This window comes from Chiloscyllium plagiosum, unplaced genomic scaffold, assembly GCF_037043375.1.
Source record: "Chiloscyllium plagiosum isolate Xiang-an unplaced genomic scaffold, Cpla_swu_hap1 HiC_scaffold_3, whole genome shotgun sequence".
Classification (NCBI taxonomy): Eukaryota; Metazoa; Chordata; class Chondrichthyes; order Orectolobiformes; family Hemiscylliidae; genus Chiloscyllium; species Chiloscyllium plagiosum.
Window position 1 is genome coordinate 3,383,666 of NW_028270141.1, and position 23,614 is coordinate 3,407,279.

Genomic DNA, 23,614 nt, shown 5'->3' on the forward strand with positions numbered 1-23,614 from the left:
GAGTGGGTCAAGAGTAGCGGGAGGCTGGAGTTGATTAATGCCATGACCAGTCTTTCAAAGCACTTCATGACCATCGAAGTTAGGGCCACTGAGCAGTTGGGGCCAATGAGGAGAGAGATAAAGGTGAACGGCAAAATTATTTTTAAACATTGTAATTATACCCACATCCGCCACTTCCTCTGGAATTTCCTTCCACACATGAACTACTCTCTGTCAAAAAAATTGCCCCTCATCTTCTTAAAATTTATCCTCTCACCTTAAAAATATGCCCCCAGTCTTCTGAGGGAAAAGGCACCAACCGTTCATCCTTTATCTCTACCCCTCATTATTTTATCAATCTCTATAAAGTCACCTCTCAACCTCTGAAAGAAGTCCCAGCCTATCCAACCTCTCCTTATAACCCAAACCCTCCATTCGCAGCAAATCTCTTCAGAATCCTTTCCGATTCATAATATCCTTCCAATAACAGGGAGATCAGAATTGGACATAGTACTCCAGAAGAGGCCTCACCAACATCCTGTATGACCTGAACATAACGTCCCAACTCCTATAAAGGACTCAGCAATGAAGGCAAGAATGCTAAACACCTTCTTAACCACCCTATCTATTTGTGATGCAAACTTCAAAGAACCCCTGCATCTGTGTGCTCTACGACACTATACAAGCCTCTACTTTTAATTTTATAAGCCTTGCCTTTGTTTTACCAAAATACAATTCCTCACATTTATCCAGGTTAAACTCCATCTGCCACTCTTCAATCCATTGACCCAATTGATCAAGATCTCTTTGTAATCTTAGATAATCTTCTTCACTGTCCACTGTACCACCAATCTTGGTGTCGTCTGCAAACTTACTAACCATGCTTTCGATATTCTCATCTAAATCATTTATATAAATGACAAATAAAAATGGACCCAGAACCAATGTCGGTGCAACACCACTTCACAGGCCTCCAGTCCGAAATACATCCCTACACCATCACACTTTGTCTCTTGCAATTAAGTCTAATTTGCATTCCATGTCATCTAACTTCACTAATTTTCCTACCATGTAGAACCTTGTCGAAGGCTTTACTAAAGTCCATGTAAGAGAAAGTGAAGACTGCTTGCTTGAGATCACAGTTGAGAGTACGGTGCTGGAAAAGCCCAGCAGCATCTGAGGAATAGGAGCATCAACAATCGGGGGAAAACCCCTTCATCAGGAATGAGACTGAGCTGAGGGAGTGGAGAGATAAATAGGACGGGGGTGAGGCTGGGGGGAAGAAGGCTGAGAGTGCGATAGGTAGATGAAGGTGGGGGTAATGGTGATAGGTCAGAGAGGAGGATGAAGTGGATAGGTGGGATGGGAGATGGACAGGTTATGAGGCGGTGCCAAGTTGGAAGGTTGGATCTCGGATAAGGTAGGGGGAGGGGAAATGAGGAAACGTGAAATCCACATAACACTTCAACTCCCCCTCCCTCTCCGTCAAGGACATGCAGGTCCTGGGCCGCTTCCATCACCAAACCCTAACCATTTGACGCCTGGAGGAAGAACACCACATCTTCTGCCTTGGGACCCTCTCCTCCCTTTAGCAGTTTCCTCATTTTACCCTCCCACCCCACCACCTTGTTTACATCAATCAACATTAACCTGGCCAAGAAAACATTGACTGCACTATTAGAAGACCTAAAGACACATACACCAAACACCACTAACTTCATCAGCAAGGACAACATCGTCAAGCTAGTGGACCTATGCCTGACCACACACTTCACCTTCAACAAAAAAACCTACAGACAAACCAATGGAACACCCATGGGATCTCCAATATCAGGATTCTTAGCAGAAGCAGTAATGCAGAGACTCGAAGAAACAGCTCTGCCAACCATCCAACCCAAACTTTGGGTCCACTACGTGGATGACACCTTTGTCGTCATTAAACAAAACAAATTAGAGGAAAGCTTCAAGACCATCAATAATACCCTTACTGGCATAAAGTTCACTAAAGAGGAGGAAAACAACAACAAACTGCCATTTCTAGATGTCATAGTAGAGCAAACAGCCAATGGGGAACTTCAAACCAGCGTCTACAGGAAAACCACACATACAGACCAAATACTGAACTACAGAAGCAATCATCCCAACACCCACAAACGAAGCTGCATCTGAACATTATTTCAACGAGCCACCACACATTGCAGCACAGAAGAACTACGCAGAGCAGAGGAAAATCACTTATACAGTGTATTTAAAAAGAATGGATACCCAATGGACACAGTCAGCCAATTTCTTAGCAACAAACTCAAGCAGACAAAACACATCCAGAAACCCTAGCCACTCTCCCCTACATCAAAGACATCTCAGAAATGACTGCCAGACTACTCAGACCTCTTGGTATCATGGTAGCCAACAAACCAACCAACACAGTCAAACAGCAGCTAACAAACTTGAAAGACCCGATATAAACAACAAATAAAACTAATGTCATTCGCAAAATACCGTGCAAGAACTGTAACAAACACTATATTGGACAAACAGGCAGAAAACTAGCCACCAGGATACATGAACATCAACTAGCCACAAAACAACATGACCCTCTCTCACTAGTATCCTTACATACAGATGAGGAAGGACACCACTTCGACTGGGACAACACATCCATCCGAGGACAAGCCAAACGGAGACACGCATGAGAATTCCTAGAAGCATGGCATTCCAGCCGGAACTCTTATCAACAAACATATCGAGTGAGATCCCATCTATCACCCCCTGAGAAAAAGAACAGGAATGACATCACCAACCCAAAGAAACGTAAACACATAAATAGAAAGCAGGAATTATCAGCAGTGCTTTGCCTGAGGCCCACTGAAGATGTTACCTAGTAGGGTGACGAAGTGTCTGGAAATGAACCTTCTGACTCAGCGAGTAAACCTACATCCAGAATCTTTTGTTTACTTCCTCAAGAAACTCAATCAAATTTGAGAGACATGATTTCCCTCACACAAGATCATGCTGATTATCCCTAATCAGTCATAGAGATGTACAGCATGGAAACAGACCCTTCAGTCCAACCAGATATCCGATCAGATATCCCAACCCAATCTCGTCCTACCTGCCAGCACCCGGCTCATATCCCTCCAAACCCTTCCTATTCATATTCCCATCCAAATGCCTCTTAAATAATGCAATTGTACCAGCCTCCACCACTTCCTCTGGCAACTCATTCCATACATGTACCATACTTTGTGTGAAATAGTTGCCCCGTAGGTCTCTTTTATATCTTTCCCCTCTCACCCGAAACCTATGCCCTTTAGTTTTGGACTCCCCGACCCCAGGGAAAAGACTTTGCCTATTTACCCTATCCATGCCCCTCATAATTTTGTAAACCTCTATAAGGTCACTCCTCAGCCTCCGACGCTCCAGGGAAAACAGCCCCAGCCTGTTAAGCCTCTCCCTATAGCTCAGATCCTCCAACCCTGGCAACATCCTTGTAAGTCATTTCTGAACCCTTTCAAGTTTCACAACATCTTTCCAATAGGAAGGAGACCAGAATTGCTCGCAATATTCCAACAGTGGCATAACCAATGTCCTGTACAGCCGCAATACTCTAACCGATAAAGGAAAGCATACCAAGCGCCTTCTTCACTATCCTATCTACCTGTGACTTCACTTTCAAGGAGCTATGAACACCTGCACTCCAAGGTCTCTTTGTTCAGCAACACTCCCTAGGACCTTACCATTCAGCGTATAAGTCCTGCTAAGATTTGCTTTCCCAAAATGCAGCTCCTCGCATTTATCTGAATTAAACTCCATCTGCCACTTCTCAGCCCAGTGGCCCATTTGGTCAAGATCCTGTTGTAATCTGAGGTAACCCTCTTCGCTGACCACTACACCTCGAATTTTGGTGTCATTTGCAAACTTACTAACTGTACCTCTTATGCTCGCATCCAAATCATTTATGTAAATGACAAAACTTAGAGGACCCAGCACCGATCCTTGTGGCACTCCATTGGTCACAGGCTTCCAGTCTGAAAAACAACCCTCCACCATCACCCTCTGTCTTCTACCTTTGAGCCAGTACTGTATCCAAATGGCTAGTTCTCCCTGTATTCCGTGAGATCTAACCTTGCTAATCAGTCTCCCATGGGAAACCTTGTTGAACACCTTACTGAAGTCCATATAGATCACGTTTACCGCTCTTCCTTCATCAATCCTCTTTGTTACTTCTTCCGAAAACTCAAGTTTGAGAGACATGATTCCTTGCCTCTCCAAGTCTGTGTAGATTCCTCTTTCAGAATTACTTGCAATAGCTAATCCACCACTGAAGTCAGACTCACAGGTCTGTAGTTCCCAGGTTTCTCCTTATATCCCTTCCTCAACAAAGGCACAACATTAGCCATTCTCCAATCATTCATTCCTTGAATGTGTGGATGGTGTGTCATATACACAGTATGTCATATATAGGTTAATTCCTTCTATCGTAGCACTAAATCTGGTGCGCTTATTCTGACTTAATCCAATGCATAATCGGTATTTCAGGGACCATGAGAAAGCGGAGGTTAAGACCACAACAGATAGGAACAGTTGTAAGCCATTCAACCTGTGTCTGCTCTGCCATTCAGTCGGATCATGGCTGATCTGATATTCGTTACAACTACCTTCCTGCCCTTTCTCCATTATCCTTGATTCCCTGACTGATCAAAATCTCTTTGTCTCAACCTTAAACATACCCGGGTAACCCTAACCCTAATCGTGTTCAATTACCCCCTGACACAGAAGTCTGATTGACAGCCCATAGGCAGAGGCCATGCTGTCACCTTGAATTTCCAGAAGCTGGGATCTTCTCAACAGCATGTGTCCCAGTTCATCAGGGTCTTCTGCACCTGGCACAATCTAAACATAAGCGCTGTCACGTGCACAGAAAGGAGAGGAATGAAGAAGGGAGTAGGCAACAACCAGGAGATTCTCAGTGGAGATGTTTTTAAATCAACATGTTGAGATGTGCTATGACACTTCCCTGGGTTTATGGAACATGAACCCAGGCCTCCCGGTTCTGAGGTAGGGACACTGACACTGTACCACAAAACCCCCTAAGACTCTCAGGATAGATTATTTTATTTAAAATCAACCTGTTCAGATGTTTATAAAACACATGTGTGATAGATGGGACTTGAATCCTGACCTCCAGGCAGATATTTTCTAATCAGCCTGCTCAGTAATATTCTTATACACTTCTGGAGTAGGTTGATCTTGAACCCAGGACTCTTTCCTCAGAGATAGGGTTACCGCCATGAGCCACAAGAGCCCCCACCAGACCACCTGGCAGAGATGGTATTATACAGCCCTGAAGCAGATTGGACATGAACCTGGATCTCCTGTCTCAAAGATAGGGACACTACCTACACCATTTGAGCTCCAGGCGTCTTGGCAATATCCTACGGCAAATGATCTTCAGCTGTATCCTCCTTTCACCAAAACCTCAGATACCATTAACCCCTCCAGACTGACCTCGGTGCCCTTGGTCTTGGCTCCACCCTCTGCATCTGGATCCTCAGCTTCCTGACCCACAGACTGCAATCAGTGAAGGTAGACAATTGCACCTCCTCCACAATAACCCTCAACACTGGAGTCCCCCAAGGATGCTGTCTAAGCATCCCCTACTGTACTCCCTGTACATCCATGACTGTGTAGCCAAATTCTAAACCGAATGCTGTCTGCACATTTGCTGATGACACCACCATGGTAGGAGGGATATCTAACAATGATGAATCAGAATATAGGAAGGAGATAGGGGGCTTGGGGTCATGGTGCAACAAGAGCAACCTCTCTCTCAATGTCAATAAAACAAAAGAACTGACCATTGACTTCAGAAAGAAAGGAGAACACGCCTCCATCTGCATTAACAGAACTGAGGTTGACAGGGTGGACAGCATCAAGTTCCTCGGAGTGACAATAACTGATAACCTGTCCTGGACTTCTCACATAGATGCAATGGTCAAGAAGGCACAGCAAAGCCTTTTCTTCCTCAGGCAGCTCAGGAAATTGGACCAGTCCATAAGGACCCTCACCAACTTTTACAGATGCACTTTCAAAAACATCTGTCCGGGTGCATAATGGCTTGGTATGGGAACTGCTCTGCCCAGAACTGTAACAAACTACAGAAAGTTGTGTGCACAGCCCAGACCATCACGGAAGCCAATCTCCCATCCATGGACTCCATTTCAAATTCTCGGTGCCTTGGAAAGGCTGCCAACATCATAAATCGCCCCTCCCATCCCATAATGCTCTTCTACAATCTTTTCCACCAGGCAGAAGATACAGAGCATGAACAGATGCACCATCAGATCCTGGAACAGCTGCTTCCTGGCCATTATTAGACTGATGAATGGACTCTCTAACTTCAAATAATGTTAATCTTGTTAATGTTGATCTTGCTTTGCCTACTTCCTGTATTTTGGATTAGTGGTGCTGGAAGAGCACAGCAGTTCAGGCAGCATCTAAGGAGCTTCGAAATCTCCTTGGATGCTGCCTGAACTGCTGTGCTCTTCCAGCACCACTAATCCAAAATCTGGTTTCCAGCATCTGCAGTCATTGTTTTTACCCCAGTGTAACCTGTACACATCACTCTGTCTAAGCACCCTGTGATCTGTATGTCCTTACGTACTATGTTTTGCCTGTACTGCTCACAAACAAAGCTTTTCACTGTACTTAGGTAAACGTGACTACAATAAATCAGATAATGAAGCAATCTGTATCCACATGCAGCAACACCTGGACACTATTCAGACTTGGGTTGATAAGTGACAAATCACAATTGCACCACATAAGCAGCAAGCAATGACCATTTGTAACTTTTGAGAAGATTTCTAGCTCAGGTTGAGGTACAGGTTGTAAGTTTGCTCGCTGAACTGGAAGGTTTGTTTTCAGTTTTGTCACCATGCCAGGTAACATCATCGCTGAAGCGCTGGTGTTCTGTTCTGTCCCACTTTCGATTTGTGTGTCTTGGTCTCTTAAGGTGGGTGATATAATTTATAGAACATTACAGCGCAATACAGGCCTTTCGGACCTCGATGTTGCGCCACCCTGTGAAATTGAACCGACACTATTCCATTCTCGTCCAAGTCTGTATCCAATGGCCATTTAAATGCCCTTAAAGTTGGCAAGTCTACACCTGTTGCAGGCAGTGCGTTCCATGCCTCTACTACTTTCTGAGTAAAGAAACTACCTCTGACATCTGTCCTATATCTATCACCCCTCAATTTGGAGCTATGCCCCCTCGTGCTAGCCATCACCATCCGAGGAAAAAGGGTCTTACTGTCCACCCGATCTAACCCTCTGATTATCTTGTATGTTTCAATTAAGTGCCTCTCAACCTTCTTAGCCTCAAGTCCCTCAACCTTTCCTCATAAGACCATCCCTCCATACCAGGTAACATCCTGGTAAATCTCCTATGAACCCTTTCCAAAGCTTCCACATCCTGCACGAAATACCCCAAGTGCGGCTGCACCATTGTTTTGTGCAGCTGCAGCATGACTTCACGGTTCTGAAACTCAATCCCTCTACCAATAAAAGCTAACATTCCGTATGCCTTCTTAACAGCCTTATCAACCAGGGTGACAACTTTGAGGGATCTATGTACATGCACACTGAGATCTCTCTGCTCATCTACACTACCAAGAATCTTACCATTAGCCCAGTACTCTGCATTCCTGTTACTCCTTCCAAAGTGAATCACCTTTTCTGCATTAAACTCCATTTGCCACCTCTCAGTCCAGCTCTGCAGCTTATCTGTGCCTCTCTGTAACCTACAACATCCTTTGGCATTATCCAACCTTAGTGTCATCCGCAAATTTACTAACCCATCCTTCTATGCCCTCATCCAAATAAAAATGACAAACAGCAGTGGCCCCAAAACAGATCCTTGCGGTTCGCACTAGTAACTGAACTCCGGGATGAACATTTCCATCAACCACCACCCTCTGTCTTCTTTCAACTGACCAATTTCTGATCCAAACTGCTAAATTGCCCTCAATCCCATGTCTCCGTATTTTGTGCAGTGGCCTACCATGGGGAACCTTATCAAATGCCTTACTGAAATCCATACACACATATCAATGGCTTTACGCCTGTTTGATCACCTTCTCAAATAACTCAATAATGTTTGTGAAGCATGACCTAACCTTCACAAAACCATTCTGACTATCCCTAATCGACTTATTCCTATCGGGATGATTATAAATCCTATCTCTTATAACCGTTTCCAACACTTTACCCACAACCAAAGTAAGGCTTACTGGTCTATAACTCCAAAGGTTGACTCTACTCCCCTTCTTGAACAAGGGAACTACATTTGCTATCCTCCAGTCTTCTGGTACTGTTCCTGTCGACAACGACGACATAAAGGTCAAAGCCAAAGGCTCGGCAATCTCCTCCCTGGCTTCCCAGAGAATCCTAGGATAGATCCCATCTGGCCCAGGGGATTTATTTACTTTCACACTATCAAAAATTTCTAACAGCTCCACCTTGCGAACTTCAATCCCATCTGTCTTGTAGCCTGTATCTCAGTATTCTCCTTGACAACATTGTCTTTTTCTAGTGTGAATACTGACAAAAATATTCATTTAGCACTTCCCTATCTCCTCTGACTCCATGCACTACTTCCCACTACTGTCCTTGATGGCCCAAATCTTACTCCAGTCATTCTTTTATCCCTTATATACCTTCAGAAAGCTTTAGAACATAGAACAGGCCCTTTGGCCCTCGATGTTGCGATTTAGGGTTTTCCCTGATCCTATCAGCCAACAACTTCTCACATCCCCTCCTCACTTATCTTACCTCTCTCTTCAGGTCTTTCCTGGCTATCTTATAACTCTCAAGCCCGCTAACTGAGCCTTTACACCTCATCCTAACACAAGCCTCCTTCTTCCTCGTGACGAGATTCAACTTGCTTAGTAAACCACAGTTCCTGCGCTCAACAACTTCCTCTCTACCTGACAGGTACATACTAATCAAGGACATATAGTAACTGTTCCTTGAATAAGCTCCACATTTCTATTGTGCCCATCTCCTGCAGTTTCCGCCCCCTAAATCTTCTCTAATCGCACCGTAATTGCCTTTCCCCCAGCTGTAGCTCTTGTCCCCTGGTGTATACCTATTCCTTTCCATCGCTAAAGTAAACATAACTGAATTGTGGTCACCATCACCAAAGTGCTCACCTACCTCCAAATCTAACACCTGGCCGGGTTCAATACCCAGTACTAAATCTAATGTGACCTCTCCCCCTGTTGGCCTGTCGACATACTGTGTGAGGAAGCCCTCCTGCACACAATGGACAAAAACTGACCTAAGGTACTCGAACTATAGTATTTCCAGTCAATATTTGGGAAGTTGAAGTCCCCCATAAGAACTACCTTGTCACTCTCACTCCTATCGAGAATCATCTTTGCTATTCTTTCCGCTAAATCTCTGGAACTATTCGGAGGCCTATAGAAAACTCCCAACAGGGTGACCTCTCGTTTCCTGTTTCTCATCTCAGCCCATGCAACCTCAGTTGATGAGTCCTCAAACAACCTTTCTGCAGCCGTAATACTGTCCTTGACTAACAATGCCACACTTCGCTCTCTTTTACCATTTTCTCTGTTATTACTGAAACATCTAAATCCCGGAATGTGCAACAACCAATTCTGTCCCTGTGTGTCTGGAAATGGCCACAACATTGAAATCCCAGGTACCAACCCATGCTGCAAGTTTAACCACCTTATCCCAGAAGTTCCTGTTATTGAAGTAAACACACTTCAAACCAACCTTTTACTTGCCAGTGCTCTCTTGCAACCCTGAAACCTTATTTCAGACTTACCTAGGTTCCTATTCTCCTGCTGAATTAGTTGAAACCCACCCGAAGAGCATTAGCAAATTCCATTTCCCACCCCCCACCCCCCAGGATATTGGTACCCCTCTGGTTCAGGTGAAGACCATCCTGTTTGTTGAGGTCCTACCTACCTTGGAATGGGCCCTAATTATCCAGGATTCCAAAACCCTCCCTCCTCCACCATCCCTGTAGCCATGTGTCCAACTCCTCTCTCTCCATATTCCTCGTCTCGCTAGCACGTGGCACAGACAACAAACCAGAGACAGCAACTCTGTTTCTCCTAGCTCTATGCTTCCACCCGAGCTCTCTAAATTTCTGCCTTAAATCCCCTTTCCACTTCCTACCTATCCATTTCTTTTTCTCAGAGGTTGGTAAATGGGGTCCAAATCGATGTGTTTATTGATGGAGTTCTGGTTTGAATGCCAGGCCTCTAGGAATTCCCGTGTGTGTCTCTGTTTAGTCTGGCCTAGGATGGATGTGTTGTCCCAGTCGAAGTGGTCTCCTTCTTCATCCGTGTGTAAGGACACTAGTGATAGTGGGTCATGTCTTTTGGCTAATTGGTGTTTGTGTATCCTGGTGGTTAGTTTTCTACCTGTGCCTGATGTAGGGTTTATTACAGTCCTTGCATGGGATTTTGTAAATGACATTCGTTTTGCTCCTTGTTGGTATTGGGTCCTTTAGGTCAATCAGCCGCTGTATCAGTGTGTTGGTGGGCTTGTGGGCTACCATGATGCCAAGAGGTTGGAGTAGTCTGCTAGTCATTTCAGAGATGTCTTTGATGTATGAGTTTTTGGGCAAGTTGTGTCTGCTTGTTTGGGTTTGTTGTTTAGGAATCGGTGGACTGTGTTTATTGGGTACCCATTCTTCTTGAATATGCTGTATAAGTATTTTTCTTCTGTTGAAGGGTTTTTGCCCGAAACGTCAATTATCCTGCTCCTCGGATGCTGCCTGACTTGCTGTTCCATTCCAGCACCACACTCTCAATTCCAATTTCCAGCATCTGCAGTCCTCACTTTCACCCATGTTTCTTGGGTGCTGCAGTGTGTTGTGGCCCGTTTAAATAATGTCCTGATGCAACTCCATTTGTGGGTGTTGGGATGGTTGCATCTGTAGTTACGTATCTGGTCTGTGTGTGTGTTGCTTTCCTGTGGATGCTGGTCTGAAGCTCTCCATTAACTGTTTGTTCCACTGTGACATCTAGGAAGGGGAGTCTGTTGTTGTTTTCTTCCTCTTTTGTGAATTTTATGCCAGTGAGGATATTGTTGATGTTGTGGTTTCCTCTAATTTGTTCCGTCTTGTGATGACAAAAGTGTCATCCATGTAGCGGACCCAAAATCTGGGTTGGGTAATGGAGAGGGCTTTTCATTGGAATCTCTGCATGACTGCTTCTGTTAAGAAGCCTTGATTCGGAGATGCCGGTGTTGGACTGGGGTGTACAAAGTTAAAAATCACACAACACCAGGTTATAGTCCAACAGGTTTAATTGGAAGCACACTAGCTTTCGGAGCGACGCTCCTTCATCAGGTGAAGGAGCGTCGCTCCGAAAGCTAGTGTGCTTCCAATTAAATCTGTTGGACTATAACCTGGTGTTGTGTGATTTTTAATGTTAAGAAGCCTGATATTGATGATTCCATGGGTGTCCTGTTGTTTGGTTTATAAGTCTTGTCATTGAAGGTGAAGTGGGTGGTGAGCACAGGTCTACTAGCTTGGGGATGCTGTCCTTGCTGATGAAGTTGGTGTTTGTGTCCTTGGTTCCTCTAGTAGTGCGGTCGCTGTTTCTTTGGTCAATTAATTGATGTTAATTGATGTGAATAGGGCTGTTACGTCAAAAAAAAACACAAACCTTCCAGCTCAGTGAGCAAACTAACAACCTGAACCTCACCCTGAGCTACAAATCTTCTTAAAAATCACAAACACCTATGGGCGTAATGTGCTAAAACTCGCCCGAAGATGAGAAACCAATGCCATCCAGTTGAGCACCACCCGCGAACAACTGTAATTCCTGCATGAATGCCTCAGGAAACAGGTTCTACCAAAATGTCTTAAATACAAACCACCACTCAATACCCCATTAGCCAAAAAAAAGCAGAACAGAACGGCTGCAGAATGTTGCGAGAAATGATTAATAATGCCCACTACCAACTCCACAAATACAGTCGGGAAATTTCACGCCAAACAACTTTATACACCAACGCGACTGACCATGAATGGACAGACACACTAGAACGAGCCATCAGTATCAAAGAACAGTAAACAGAGAAAATGATCCCTACAGGGAAAACTAAACAAGTTCACACAAAAGAAGAACACAGACTACTCAGAAGCTTGGATTAAAAACCTGTCGGACCGACGGTCAACAGCCACGGAAAAAGCCGTCCTAGTAAGAGGGATGAACTACAACTGCGGAGACGTGGGCAGAAAGGACTTTTTAGCAGCATTAAAATAAATCCTGAAAGTCAACGGACTCACAGAAGAAGCCCAGCAGTCTATCAGACAGACAGTTGCATCAACACTCAGCAGGAAGAAGGAAGGGAACATCCTCAGCACATAAGATAGGAAAGCCCTTCAAGGACTCAGAAAATACAGAAACATTGTAATCCTATCTGCAGACAAAGTGCGCATGACCATCATCCTGAACAGAATACAGTGCATTGAAAAGGCAAACTCGCTGCTCGCAGATACTGGCACTTACCAATAGGTGGCGATAGACCAGACTCCACAACTAGAAAACTGTGTCACATAAATCAGGACAAATTAACAAGACAGATCTCCAGAAAATGAAACCAGACGTACAGACTAGCTAAGGAACTCCACTGAAAACTGAAATACCTCAGACTATTCCATTCACTCCACCCAAGAATTCCTGAACACTATCAAAGACACCACTGCAGTGCATCTTACAAATAGTCAAGGGCAGATGTTTATATTCTTGTTGAAGATGGTCACTGCCTCAGGTTGAAAGTTTGCTCGCTGAGCTGCAAGATTTGTTTTCAGCTCTTTCATCACCATGCTAGAAAACATAATCAGTGAGTCTGCAGTGAAGTGTTGGTGTTCTGTCCTGCTTCCTATTTGTGTGCCTTGGTCTGTTAAGGTGGGTGATATCATTTCCAGTTCTTTTTCTCAGAGGTTGGTAAATGGGGTCCAAAGCGATGTGTTTATTGATGGAGTTCTGGTTTGAATGCCAAGCCTGTAGGAATTCCAGTATGTGCCTTTGTAGCTCAGCGAGCAAACTTTCAACCTGAGGCAGCAACTCACCAAAATATTTTCAAGACCACCTTCCAAAATTGCAACTTTCGCCACTTAGAAGAAACAAGGCAGCAAGTCCTTGGAATCCCCGTCACCTTTCAGGTGCTCCCCCAAGGCACAAACTATCCTGATTTAGAAATATATCTCTGTTCCTTCAAAAACTTGGAAGTCCCCACTTAACAGCACCATGGAATACCTATGCAACATAGACCTCAGCAGTTTAGTGAGTTGCTTATCACTACCTTCTCAAGGGCAGTTAGGCTTGAACCATTAATATTGTTATTTTGAGAGATACCAATACATCATCATAAATTAAAACAAAGCCCAATACATGCCCTTACTGATTGGGTTTTTAGTTATTGTCACATTTAATGTAGGACTAGTCATGCAATCTTATTTCCTCAAACATCAGTAATCACACACTTTACCATCCCTCTGGCAATGTCACTAGATTGAAAGGAATCAGGTTAATCCACATCACTTCTTTTTGAAGATATTGAATTTTGGTTCCCCTGTGTTTCATTTAGCAGCTTTCATCACTGAATCTTTATTAATGCATTTTAATAGATTTGGGATTTGAATAATCAAAGTCGGTTAAAGAATTCATGTGAAACTTTATAATTTTATCAGCTGCCTGATCTTTGACACCAATAATGTCGAGGGAAATGTGCTACAATAAAAATGTAAAATTCAGTGGAAACAGATGTCATCATATTTAAAAATAAAATAATTAGATCCTAACTGAATAAAATAGAGCTTTTAGTAGGTGACTTCATCTAATTAGACAGTGATGTCAGCAGAATGTGCTGGAAGTATTCAGCAGGTTTGTTAATATCTGGAGAGATATGTTATTATGTTAACTCTGTTTTTCTCTCCACAAACCCTGCCATACCTGTTGAGTATTTCCAGTATTTTCCGTTTTCATTGTAGATTTACAGCTTTCTAGTTCCAACAGATGTCAGCTCAGGGTTGGTTCACATAAACAAGGCAGTGGTTGAACCAGTGGACTCTTTTTTTGTTAAGTATTGAACTGAGATTAAAGTCAGAAGTATCAGTTCTTGGTTAAGATGAAGAAGTTGGGTTTTTGTACGGTTAAATTCCAAAGAAGGATCAGCTAAATGAACAAATCTAGGCAAGGCTTGTGGAAGGGTCCCAACCTCTGAGCCAGAATCTCTCGGTTCACATGTCGAACAGGATTGGTTGATTAAGAAATAGCGTTTATAACACAGTTAAACAGGCTGATCAGCTGGAAAAGCCTTCCATTGCTTCCTCACCATTCCTCAAAGGGACTAGAATTTGGATGAAGGTACCTGAAGAAGAATCCCAAATAAATTTTCTTGTTAGCACTTGTCATTGTGATGTGATAGAGTCAAAGAAGGATTAGTGTGAAATGTTGGGTGCAACAAATGCTGAATGCTTTAGGGTCTTCAATAAGATGATGTATCTCTATCAAAAATATTTTTTGAAGTTGGTTATTGTGCATAATAAAAATTAATTTTGGTTATGCTGATATGTATGTAGATTCATCTCCGTAGCTGAGATGTGCTAATTCAGAATTTAGCAGAGACTGAACCTGGATCCTTAGCTCAGTTACATACTGCCTCCACCAATTGACTAAGAAAGACATTATTATGTTTTGAGAATGCACATTGGTCATTTCTTGTTATCATGCACTGGATTGCTTTCAAAAGTGGACAGAGCAAGGGACCTGTCCAAATCAATGCTTCTAGTTTTAAATGTTTTAGATTCAAATAGCTGATGCTTGACTGAAACGAGGCAGATGTATCAGTACTTTCACGTGGATTCAAACACCTTCCTCATGTAGAAACAATGGTAGTGATCATTCAATAATTCCCAACACCAAATTACCTGGAATGGGTGGCCATTAAAACAAATCATTTACCCTCATTCCTTGAGGTTTGTATTCTTTTAGGGGAATTTCGACATTGATGTAAATTTTTTTAAAAAATTTTCAAAGGTAAATATACAGATCTGAAGCTCTATTAATTATAGCAAAAGACCTAAGACAGTACACAGCGCAATTTAATATTGTATCAATTAGGAGACCAGAAATTAAAGCTTATAGAAAGGGCTAAAAGGAAAAGTTTTTGAAGAGAAACAAAGTACAGCAATGAAAAGTTCCATTTATATAGTTCCTTTCATGCAACAAAAGCCCTAAGCCCAAGGCACTTAGGAATAATGAAGTAATGGAGTACTAAAACATTGGTTACATCAAATTACAGAAGGTGCTATTAAGGCAGATGTCCTAAAGCCTGGTCAAAGACGTGGATATTAAGGCACACCAGCTGAAAGCCTGATCACCGATGATAAATCATATAAAATTAAGAATACACCAGAGGCTAGAACTGGAGGAACACATGAACTTCGAGCCTAAAGCAGGAGCAAGTAGATGGGAAGGAATGAGACCATGGAGGAATCTGAAAATGAATGACAATTTTGAAATGAGGCATTGATAGACCAGCAGTTAGATAAAGTCAACCAGCACAAAGAAAAAAGACATAGGAAGCTTTTTCCATACCTCAGATAAATATTCGTGACCTGTGAAATCAGAAAAGTGTCAACAGTTTTAGAATTTATGCCCATCTGTACAATGTAATCAAGTTTAATTCTGATTGTGCCAAACCGACTAACAGTTCTTTCTTTTTTAGACCATTGGTTGCCATGTATAATGATAAGCTTGATCTTCAGACATGTCTGGAGCATGGCAGGACAGCAAAGGTTAGTGCAAATGATCTTTAACGTAATTTTCTATCCACTGTATAATAATGAACCATTGAAGGGGAGCTTGCAAAATGGCTAATCTATTGCCATTCAGATGGTTGTTTTAAAATGATAAAAATTGTAAGCTTTATTTTATAAATTTTCTACCTGTTTTAAGTGGCACAGTTCACACACTCTAATGCATCAAAATAATAAGGCACATGGCCTATTTCTCTACCAATACTATCTATTTCTGGTTGCTATGAGGAAATCTTTCTTTGTAGAAATACCACATAGCTATTCAACGGCTACCTAATAAAGTATTTGAGCTTCTTCCTTCCTCCATCTGGGAGATCCCAGGCAGGAAATGATAACTCTTATAAATATTGGAAAGTCATTAGACTGAAGACTATTGGATCAAGCATACACACAGCTTAATTTACTTCTTCAGACACAGTGTGCTGAGGATACTAAACAAAGTTTCTGAGGAAGGTCATTTTAATCTAACCCTGCTTGGTGCAAAACTAATGCACAATTCTACACTCTATTCAACCAACTTTACTTTCTGTTTACATGCAATGAGTTTATAACGTTAGAGGGAGTGAATCATGGGCACTCAGTCTGATTCTGTTGCTTTCTATTAGGTAGGTTAGACTAAAACTACCCCCACCTGTCACTCTGCTTGGCTACAGAGTTCCATGATCCCAATGAATCCTATATATTAGAAAATATGTGAAGATGCTGCATACTGTCTTTGCAGACCATTATTTTAAATACAAAAGAAAATTAAATATTTTTCTTATTTTTTCAATCTAAAAGTAAATGTTAAACAATATTTGCCAACCCTAACTGTCTTGCTTAGTGTAATAACTGGACTATCACTATCATGCAATCAATAAAGTGAGTGATGTATGTTAAAAAGAATATATATGCTTTAATCTTCATTAATAGCATTCTAGTTGCACAGCATCACATGACCATTCTCCAGCCCATTGAAGATTTTCTACTAGTTAGTCAGTTTGTGTGCTAAATTGCTGTATTACCCTATAATCAAAAATATTTTCAAGGCAAGTATCTGTACAGTTACCCATGTCTTTTAGTCTTCTGGTTTTAGATCTGGATTTCCAGTTTGAAAGCAGATGTTTTGAGTCAAACTTTCCTTCTAAAGGAACAGGAATTTCTCCTCCCTGACATGAATAAATTTCCTGTTTTCATTCATTATATTAAATCAGATAAGCTCTGCATATTTTCAAACTATCTTCTTGTGCTGTTCTCACCACTTCCAACATAGTGAAGGAAAGTGGTTGAGAGATTACAATAAGTATATTCATGTCGGTTGACAAATAACAATGAATTAATGTATACTTGCCCATTTGTGCAAAATCAGATGTTATCAGTTAGAGGAACAGAGATCTGATAAAGGTAGTGAATGCTGCTGAAATAGATTGAGGTCAAACTTTGTATGAAATTAGAGACTCATTTTTTCATCAATGGATTATAATCACTTTGTTGTGTCCCCTTCTGAAACAGACTTATACTCAGTGTTTTAAAAAGTCTTATATACTTTACAGCTACACATTATAATCTATTCTGAGTTAAATAAAAATAAAAATCTTATTTATTGATGCTGCTTTAAAGGCACTCAGCCTTGCATCATTACTATTTGATTAAACTCAACCAAATGCTTCCTGCCCTTTGTTCATGAGGCTTGGATCAAATACCATACAGTATGCAAGCTGAGAGGAGAAATAAGAGCTGAGACCACAGCTAATTCATCTAATGTATTTGTATTGCTACACAAAAAGGAAACTTAAGTAGCAGACTATTTAATGGTCTGTAATTTATAAAATAATTCAAACCAGAAATGTAATTATTTCACTTCAAGTCATCTCACTCTATTCCATAAAGATTCTATTGGAGATAAAAAGAAAAAGACCAGATTCAGCTTTTAAAATAGTATCTTATACAAATTGAGTACAATTTGTCAGCATTCAACCAGGAAAAGTTTTAAATTTTTGATCATGTTAAGCCATAGTGAATGGTCAAAAGAGAATATAAGATAATTAGGCTAAACAAACTATTTTAAAATGCCTTTAAGGAATATTTTTGTCAGTAGGTATTTTACAGTTCTGTTACCTGTCTCTTCAGTTGGCATCTTTCAACATTGAATATGGAAACATGTTATTCTTTGCTGTAAATCCCCATTTCTAGCACCTAGGTATTTCTCCTGTGTGGAACACAGTACTTAAACATGCTTTTACAACCTATGGAATCATGTTGAATTTTCAATTTCTGTTATTCCAAGTCAAAAAAAAAACCTTTAAAATTATTGGAAGAAATGCATCTGATCCTTTGAAATTTGTTTGCAGCTCTTCACACTGCCTAGGCTGCTTGTTTATGCCATTCTTTGGTGTCAGTGTGCATCATTTGCTTTTAAAAATAAATCTTCTCAATAATTGCTGAATTTTCGCTAAAATTATAATGAGAAGCTTACATAAAAAACAGTGACACCAATCATAGGAAATGAACATGCGCCAAGGCAAACCTCTTTGTCTGGTGTCACCCAATCATGTTTGCTTTACTATTTTATTGATGAAATATATAGCCTAAGTTACATAAAGATGTTAATGCGTACCATTCACAATACTTACCCTTGAATTTCCTGTCCTTTATCTTTGTATAATGCAACACTGTTGTCAAACCAGGAGCTAATTGGTTTGAGTCATATGTTACTCCAGGGAAAGGTGTGCTACATTCCCAGTGTCAGCATCCTTAGATTAATATCAATATGCACTTCTGCCACATTGTAATTTTCTTGTCAGTGTGAGAATGAATGTTAAGGGAAAAAGAACTGTTAGTAGTTCACATTAATATCCAATTAGAACCAATCTGAAATAAGAATCGACAATCCCTGTTTTTCCAACCATGGTTATTAAAAGCAACCTTTTAAATGCACAGTAATATAATTTTAATCTGCTACCTGTATTAACTTTGGTTTCCAAATACTCCATTATGAGAGGAGAATATTTCATTAACTATGGCCTTCGGCCATTGCTGGAAATCATTAACTGCAGTTTGAATGTGGTATGGTACTTAATCCTCACTTGATCAAACTGGCTGAAGCCACTAGAAGTAATATCCTGTGTTATCTTCTTATCGTTTGTTTTCTGGCCAGAATCAGCTATTCATTTTTAGGTGCAGTTTTGTCACCATTTACTAGAGATAGATATTTGAAGGACGATTAGAGCTGATTCCATGATTAGACACCTCTCTGAGGGCATCACTCATAACAAAACTGGATCCCTTAATTTTTCCATCTATTTATTTAAACAAAAAAAAAGCAGAATTTACAGTTTGCGGTTTTTCAACCAGGATCACAATTCCTCATTAGAAGCACTTATTCTGGAATTCAGCCCTCATGTCTTAACTAACATCACAAAAGCTTGTTGTCACCATTAACCATTCAAAAATTTTAAAAATGTATCTTTAGCTCCTGGTTTATATATAAATTTATTAAAATCACAATCTTCTATAAAATAGTGAGTAAGACCAAGTTTGATGAGCATTTCACTTATTTATCTTATCTGAGTTTAAAGCACCTAGACTTCCATTAGAATGAAGTTCACTCTTTGATACTGGGAAAATTAGAGAACATTGTATGTTAAAACTTGGGCTGAAGTCAATAGAAGTTAAGAATATATGAAAGCAGTGAAGAAAGGAGTGGTTCAGTGATTAGCACTGCTGCCTCACTGATTCAGGGACCCAGGTTCGATTCCAGCCTCGGACAACTGTATGTGTAGTTTGCACATGCTCCCCATGTCTCTGCATGGGTTTCTTCCAGATGCTCCAGTTTCTTCCCAAATTCCAAAGATGTGCAGATTAGATGGATTGGCCATGCTAAATTGCCCGTAGTGTCCAAGGATTTGTAGGCTAGGTGGTTAGTCATGGAAAATGTAGGTGGGGGTTTGGTCTGGGTGGGATGCTCTTCGGACAATTGGTGTGCACTCAATGGGACAAATGGCCTGCTTTCACACTGTAGGAATTCAATGATTCTATGAAAGGCTTTTGTACCAGGGATTATCCACAATATACCATATCATGGGCACTATATCATTCATTAATCTCATTACAATGCTTCCTTATCCCCCATCGGTATCAAGCAATAGTCCAGCACATTTCATCCATCCTAACATCTTTACTTATCAATCCTGGACGTAAACATTTTCCTCTCTGACCTGCAAACATCAAAAACCGAAGACCTTTGTGCCTTTTGGACACTTTAATTATGAGTTAATCCAGGTCACTTTTCAAAAAGCTTTCCCTCTACATTCAAACTGGGTTTCTGTACCTCCCATAAAACAAAATATGACTTAACCAAAGTCACAGCTGACATTCTGTGATCAGGACTGTCTCTCTTTTTTGTCTTCCTTGTTGGCATATATAATGTTGACCTGGTTCAAGAATAATAATTGCATTAATTTTTGTTTAAAAAATGTAAAATCAAAATAAAGCACACTGTGGTGTAGAAACTCATCTTTGGCAGGAGTGCAAATGGGTGGTATTTTGTTGGCTGCCTGTTATTTGCCCAACCTGGCATTCAGTTCCATTGACTTCAGTAAAACTGAATACCAGGTGAGATTTATAACAGATGGTCAACAAAATACTGCCCACTCTGCACTAATCCCAACGCTAACTTTTCTCCCCATTTCTTTGAGGTATGTTAACACTGGAACTGATACGTCTTTCCTTCCTTCCCATGAGAACCAGTGGACTGTGCAGGAGGGTGAATCTGGACAACTCTCCCTCCAGTTGTCTTCCGTCTCTCAGGAGAGTTATCGATCTATCAATATTCATTTCTTCATACATTGGGTGACACATAAAACAGGTGCAGCTGTAGCAAGGACAGATGTCTTACAAAATTGACATTGGGGAACAGTGTGGGAAAATCATTCTGAGGTACCAATGGCCAGACCGGGAATGACAGATAGTCTTTTGTAACCTGGTTCGAAAAGTGATGGTTACTTGTACATTTGAAGTTCTGCATATTAGGAATGGAGCTCTAGATGACCACTGTCTGGAGAGGCAGGAGAACCGGTGTGTTAAGCTTCGCCGCTGTATTCTGTGCAAATTTGTTTGAATTGATACAGAATATTGAGGGCAAATCAGCAGATCTTACGTTCCTGGCTTAAAAGCAGAATTTTGGCCTGAGCTGTCATGGATAGGCTGGGTGGAAGAATGACAGTCTGGCTCCGTCCTTCTAATGTTCTGAAAGGTGGACTCTAGTGTGGTCTAAGCTATTCTCATTCTTTCCCTGGTCTGCATGGCTTTGGACTAGACTAGGTCCAACAACAGGCAACATATTTTGTCTGTAGCCTCCCAAATAGGACAATAATGTTCCATCACTCGGCAGCTATGAGCTTTGTAGAACAAACGGTTTCCTGCTGGTGACAAATAGGGCCGAGCTTTCTTGAGGAACTCAAATCTGCCAGTTTTCCCACCTAAGGAGCTAAGCTGAGTTTACAGTCTTGTAGATTAGAGGTGGGTGGGCTACATTAGACTTTCTTGTCCGAGTAATTGACTTGATCTACTCAGCGTTGAAGGTAACACACCGTTTTTCCGCCCACTGTCCAATTCTGTCTATTCCTGCAGTGATTCAGTCGCTGCTTGTCTTTCAGGTGGGGAGGTAACCACTCTATAGAGGGTTGTTTCATCAGCAAAGAGAACATCACTTTTGATGACATCCACCAAGTCACTGATGAAGAAAAGAAATAGAGTGGGGCCAAGCACAATTGCCTGAAGGACCCCTGCGTAGGTGTTGAGTTAAGAAGATGAGCATCCAATAACCATGAGGAACAGTTGTATCAAGTTAAACAGCTTACCAGATATGCCATATGAGGCCATCTTCTCAGTGAGGAAGGGATACCATACCCTCTTGAAGGTCCAGCAATGTCAGAGGCTACTGCACTAATTTCATACTGGACAACAACAGAATCACTCCGTTTGTGGGATCTTGAGAATGAGAACATCGTGAGACAACGGCTTTATTCTGAAGCTAAATTATCAAACAGATAGTAGATTACTGTGATTGCTTCTCATTTACCTTGGTTTCCATGAGCCTTAACTTCAACTAGTAGACATGCTACCTTGCTTTTCCTGGGATCTGACATTGATCCCTTCTTGCTGATAGCAACTTGGTGCAACTTATTGTTCACCAAGGTGAGGTTGTGAATTCAGCATATAGAGAATCATTGGCTGGAATCCATGTTTAGCAACTCTGTGTGAAGGTGTATTTGGGTACCAGTTTCTGTGCCGTTGTGCCATAATTATACTTCTGAACTTTGTCTCTTGATTTTTCATACCGTATTTTATGATTCAGTCAAGAGCATGAGAATTTCATTATATGTAAAATACAGTGAGTTCACAATTTCAGGAGTGCAGTCAAAAGGACATCAACCTTTGAGATAGAAACCTCCACACAGAGTGGATGTTTCTTGATCACTTCTGGCTTACTTCTGAATAGAAATGTGGACTGGTATGGGAACTGGTCACCTTTCAACCTGCTCAACCAGGGAGTGCTATGAGAAGCTTAAAGGATAGGCGAAACCCTTTTTCTTAAAGTGTGTTTACATTTTAAAGTTGCATATATTTTCATTCCACAATTAATAATAAAAACTATTATGAAGTCTGAATGAAATGTGTTTCTGCACGTTCCTGTCGTTGGCTGTTTTTTTACTTTTAAACTTTTAAACTTGTAAAAAATGCCTTTTCTAATTCTGAGTTAAATCACTAGAAAATCTTAAAAACTGTACAGTTCTAAATCCGTGAGAAATGTTTGCTAAATAAGCACCACTTCCTAAATAGTGACCCAAGCCAGTCTGAGCTTGCACTCCAAGAAAACCAACCAAGTACACATGAACTTGGATTTGGAAACTAGATTTGCATTCAATCATAGCACATACCACATCGTATCCAAGTAATCCTCTACAAAGAGACTGCTTGCGCAGATGTTTAAACAATATTTACGCGCTTGCTAGTCAGTATATCAAATTGAGATGCAAATACTCAGCTTTTGTCTTTTTCAATCCGATGAAACATTTCTTTAGAAGTCTGTTGAGTAGACTTTTACCCACATTATGGATGTATTCCTGATTGCCTCTCTCAAAGCCTGGAGTTATCAGTATTTGAATGTATTGGAATATGCCTGCATTATTAAACCTGCAACTCCAATACTCCAGAGGAAACTCAGAAGATTGAATGGCTGTGGCATTAGTGCGCTACTGCAATAAAATTGATGAGAAAACTTTGCTTCTTTTATTCAGTGGGCTGATTTTCACATTACAGTAGCTTACACAGATATCTCTGGCACCCACGTTCCTCAGTAGACAAATGGAGGAATTACTTCATATGATATCAATCTTTTGTTTGGATGCAATAATTTCAACAATTGTACCGTGTGCTTTCCCACAAATGGACTAGAAATTTTGACAGTGAGTAAAAAGGCCTGAACATGGAATTGCTGGTCTTGCCCCCCTCTATTTCCTGTGTCCCAGAATTTGGGAGAAAACATAAGGAAATTTAGCTTTGAAAGCCATTTGCCCTTGATGTTAGTCGTTTATTTGTGGGTAAACATAAACCTTAAAAGCAATACATGGTTTAAGTTATTCAGATATTGATATTTTGAGTTGCTCTCGTTCTATGAAATAGCATTGGCAATTCATTGGCTGAATGTCTGCAATTTCCCAGGATTCTCTCCACAGGGAAGGACCATGGAATTCGCCCTTATATTTATAGAATGTCAAT

At 41.1% G+C, this 23,614-nt stretch overlaps 1 protein-coding gene and 1 pseudogene across 12 annotated transcripts in view; both read left to right on the plus strand.

Moving 5' to 3' along the window:
- The window catches only part of dnmt3ab (DNA (cytosine-5-)-methyltransferase 3 alpha b), a 627,694-nt gene that overhangs the window by 569,948 nt on the left and 34,132 nt on the right, over nt 1-23,614 (plus strand). For 10 of the 12 annotated variants that reach the window (XM_087977018.1, XM_087977035.1, XM_087977038.1 and 7 more), the window contains one exon: nt 15,763-15,832. In XM_087977018.1, coding sequence (XP_087833144.1) covers nt 15,763-15,832 — 70 coding nt within the window. Of the gene's footprint in view, nt 1-15,762; nt 15,833-21,489; nt 23,079-23,614 lie in introns of those variants that run through there. The other 2 variants (XM_087977039.1, XM_087977040.1) reach the window with 2 other exon arrangements.
- Nucleotides 1,336-11,296, plus strand: LOC148150509 (uncharacterized; annotated as a pseudogene).